Source organism: Gastrolobium bilobum, unplaced genomic scaffold (genome assembly GCF_033153095.1).
Source record: "Gastrolobium bilobum isolate Gb01-03AN ecotype WA unplaced genomic scaffold, APGP_CSIRO_Gbil_v1 utg26590, whole genome shotgun sequence".
Lineage (NCBI taxonomy): Eukaryota > Viridiplantae > Streptophyta > Magnoliopsida > Fabales > Fabaceae > Gastrolobium > Gastrolobium bilobum.
This window is the reverse complement of record NW_026895459.1, coordinates 6,645-10,439: the sequence shown is the minus strand read 5'-3', so window position 1 is coordinate 10,439 and position 3,795 is coordinate 6,645. Positions and strand designations below refer to the sequence as shown.

At 32.6% G+C, this 3,795-nt stretch overlaps 1 protein-coding gene across 1 annotated transcript; it reads left to right on the top strand.

The window, feature by feature from the left end:
• The first annotated feature begins 383 nt into the window (after window positions 1-383).
• LOC133312972 (probable xyloglucan endotransglucosylase/hydrolase protein 28) lies at window positions 384-3,097 on the top strand. Its single transcript, XM_061514270.1, has 4 exons — window positions 384-791; window positions 897-997; window positions 1,448-1,656; window positions 2,356-3,097. Exons 1-4 carry the CDS (start codon window positions 608-610, stop codon window positions 2,849-2,851), a joined length of 990 nt encoding a protein of 329 aa, XP_061370254.1. The 5' UTR covers window positions 384-607; the 3' UTR covers window positions 2,852-3,097.
• The last annotated feature ends 698 nt before the right edge of the window (window positions 3,098-3,795 follow it).

Sequence of the window (3,795 nt, the reverse complement as noted above, 5' to 3'; positions counted from 1 at the left end):
ATAAAGATTGTAATAACCCTGAAATAAATTAAAATTACAAAAATATCATGATCTCCGTCCTAAAACGACGTCGTATTGAACTTATTGTAGATAACTGCTGAAAAAACAAATCATATAATCATACTCAAAAAAGAAAAGGCTTCTATTGAATATTTAATATTATTTTTGAGAGAAATTTAAATATTTTTATTTCTAATTCACCTTAAATTTATAATAGGTTTAAAGAGTGAAGATTGTAAGATATGGCATATAATTTAACTTGCCTCAAAAAAATTAATTAAAGTTGGAAAACTAAAAAAACAAGAGAGAGAAAAAAAAATTAGAAAAAATGTATACATATATGAAATGAAAGAGTTTCACAACTCATTCCCAAGACTCACCAATAAAACAATCAATCAGCACTTTTCTAGCTGTAGTGATGTTTATAGTAATAGACCCCTCTCTCATCCTCTGCTCTTCTTCTTAAACACTCTTCCTTCATTTTTCTCTTATATATACTGCACTCACTCAGAGAGAGAGAGAGAGAGAGAGAGAGGACAAGTACCCAGAACAAGAAATCCTTTGAAAGATTAATCTGTGGACTGAAAATCACTTTAAGGAAACAAATATGGGAGGGGGTCATATAGGGTTGTTCATGTATTGTTCTTTCCTTTTTGTTCTGGCTTCTGGGTTATCCACAAACTTGCCTATCATAGCCTTTGAGGATGGTTACACACCTTTGTTTGGGGACAACAATTTGGTCATCCATAGGGATGGGAATTTGGTTCATCTTTCACTTGATGAGAGAACAGGTTTTCATCTATCATCTATGGTTTAATAATCTAAATATGGTGACTTTTTAAGGTTATATAATTTTTCATTTTTTGTTTGTCCTTTCTTCTGGGTTTTGTTTACAGGTTCTGGATTTGTCTCTCATGACCTTTACCTACATGGGTATTTCAGTGCTTCCATTAAGTTGCCTGGGGATTACACTGCTGGAGTTGTGGTTGCTTTTTATGTGAGTAACTAGTTCAAATACATGATCAAGTACAAAATATATGTTTTTTAATTTTAATTTCATATCCTATTTATATTAATTTAATGATCCATCATCATTAGAAAGTTTACATTTTTGTTTCAAGTATAACCATTTTCTAGCATAGTTTGATGAAATTATGGCCATCCATATAGATTTTCATCATTTTTTTTATTTATTATTTTTTTCTCTCTTTTTGTTCATTAATTGAGTTATAGACCAGATAGCTTTTAGTTTCATTTTCTTCAATCTCATAATCACTATTGGAGACAAAAGAATATTTATATTATTTCCCCCCTTTTTTTCACCCTTTTTTCAGCGAAGTTTAATTGTTTGTTTGAATTACTGAAATAAAAACGCCAGTTTATCTGTTTGTCTGTTTGTTTGAAAGAGGTGGGGAAAGTTATTTAATCCTTATGTTTTCTGCCACAGATGTCAAACGGTGACATGTTCCAGAAGAACCATGATGAAATAGACTTTGAGTTTTTGGGAAACATTAGAGGCAAAGACTGGAGGATTCAGACTAATGTTTATGGTAATGGAAGTACCAGCATTGGCAGAGAAGAAAGATTTGGTCTCTGGTTTGATCCTGCTGAGGATTTCCATCAGTACAGTATTCTCTGGACAGATTCCAAGATCATGTAAGCAATCTACCTGAACCCCATGTACCTTATTTGGTTCTCTTTTGATTTTATATACCATATACAACATACCTACATTTTCTTTGTTATAGTAAAAGTTTCTTTATAGGTCCTATTATTGCCTTTTATACTCCAGAAGTCCCTTGCTGTGAGTAATAATTTGATGGCTTTTGTTACTAAATTTGTGGGGTTTTGTTCAAAAATTTCTCTGGTTTTCTTTTACCTTTTAGTACATCCCCAGTTTTATCAAAACCGGTTTTTTCTTGTAATGGGATTACTATGTACAATTTATGAATTGATTACGTACTTAAAATGAATAAAAACCTGATATCATCAGACCTACTTTTTAAATTGTACATATCCTTTTGGAGAGGAACCCACAAGATGAAAACTTGTTTGGATGTGACCCACAGGATAAGTTCTTAGTTGTTGGAATTTTAATAAAATTTATTAGTTTGGAAACTATTTTTGTCTACCCAAATTCATGAATTAATAATCAGTATGTACCTTAGTTACTATAGTTATCAAGTGGGTCTCATGTGTGTCCCTTATATATGGGAGATATGAGGAAATTATTCTGGATATCCTTTTATGTTCTACCATGTGGCTTACTAATTTCTAATGTTAAATTTGATAATTATTTCTAGTTTACTTTGTTTTGTTAATTATTGATTTCCTATGTATTTTCCTTTTTTGCAGATTTTATGTAGATAATGTTCCTATTAGAGAAGTCAAGCGAACAAAATCTATGGGAGGAGATTTCCCCTCAAAGCCAATGACTTTGTATGCTACCATTTGGGATGCATCTGATTGGGCTACTAATGGAGGCAAATACAGAGTAAATTACAAATATGCACCCTTTGTTGCTGAGTTCTCCAACCTTGTCCTTCATGGTTGTGCAGTTGATCCCATTGAGCATGTGGCCAAATGTGACAGTGCTCAAAGTTCTGAGGCAGTTCCTTCTGGGGTAACACCAGTACAAAGAATCAAAATGGATAACTTCAGGAAGAAGCACATGACATACTCTTACTGTTATGACAGAGTCAGATACAAAGTCCCTCCACCTGAGTGTGTGATCAATCCCCAAGAAGCTGAAAGGCTAAGGAAATTTGATCCTGTCACATTTGGTAATGGCCGGCACCACCACCATGGAAAACGACACCATCACAGAGATGCTGATGCTGCTTCATTTTAAATGGTTCCATATGAATATTTTGTTATAAAAGAAATATTTTCATTTTGATTTACCTGGGTTAATAATATATCTTTTACCTTTTTCCCTTTTCCTTTTTCCTATTTCATGTCATTTTGGTGTATAGAGAGAGTGGTTTGGGCATACAAGTCCTTATATGACAGTGTTCTATTATAGTGCATCTTTACAAATTGAATCTCAGGATGATTTGTGTGGTTAGACAAACATAAGGGGTTCAATAAACTATTTATTAGCATGAGATATTTAATGAATGTTAGGTATGAATTATTTCAGTTGGTACTGCTCATCTAATATATAAAACCAACACAAATTGTTTCATATTTAATCTATGGACTGTACTTGAAATATGTTGGATTGTTAGGTAATTTACAAGGTCAGATTTGTCAGCTTCAGGACATGATAAAATGTGGTCGTTTTTTTTTCTATCTAATTGGAATCCGAAGTCAAGGTGAATGTGACAAATGCTGCAACGGCTAAGTTTACTGGTGCTTTCATTAAATACAATAGTGACCAATATTTGTCTCTCATTACTTTTTATTTTTCATGGTTTTGTCTTCTTGGCGTATAGACTGTGTTGGGAATTTGAATGGGGCAGTTGGGGTCTCTGCATATACAACATTGGGAGTGGTTCTGTTTGCAGTGACTCTGTTCCAAAGAAAAATCAAAGTCTTTCATTTTTATCAAAATTAGAAAGAAAAGAAAAAAATACTGCATTTCACTGCTTCTCACCAATCACTAATTGATATGCCTCAAACGAAGTATTTACTGGGAAGTTATGACTGAAGTTATGATTTGTTTATGGTGAGAAAATTACTAATAGTATTTGTATCACAAGAATAAATAAATAAATAACCATAGAAACTTGTGAAACATAATGTACAAATACATTTCAGCTTTAACCCTTTAATTTAAGTTGCACATTGTGT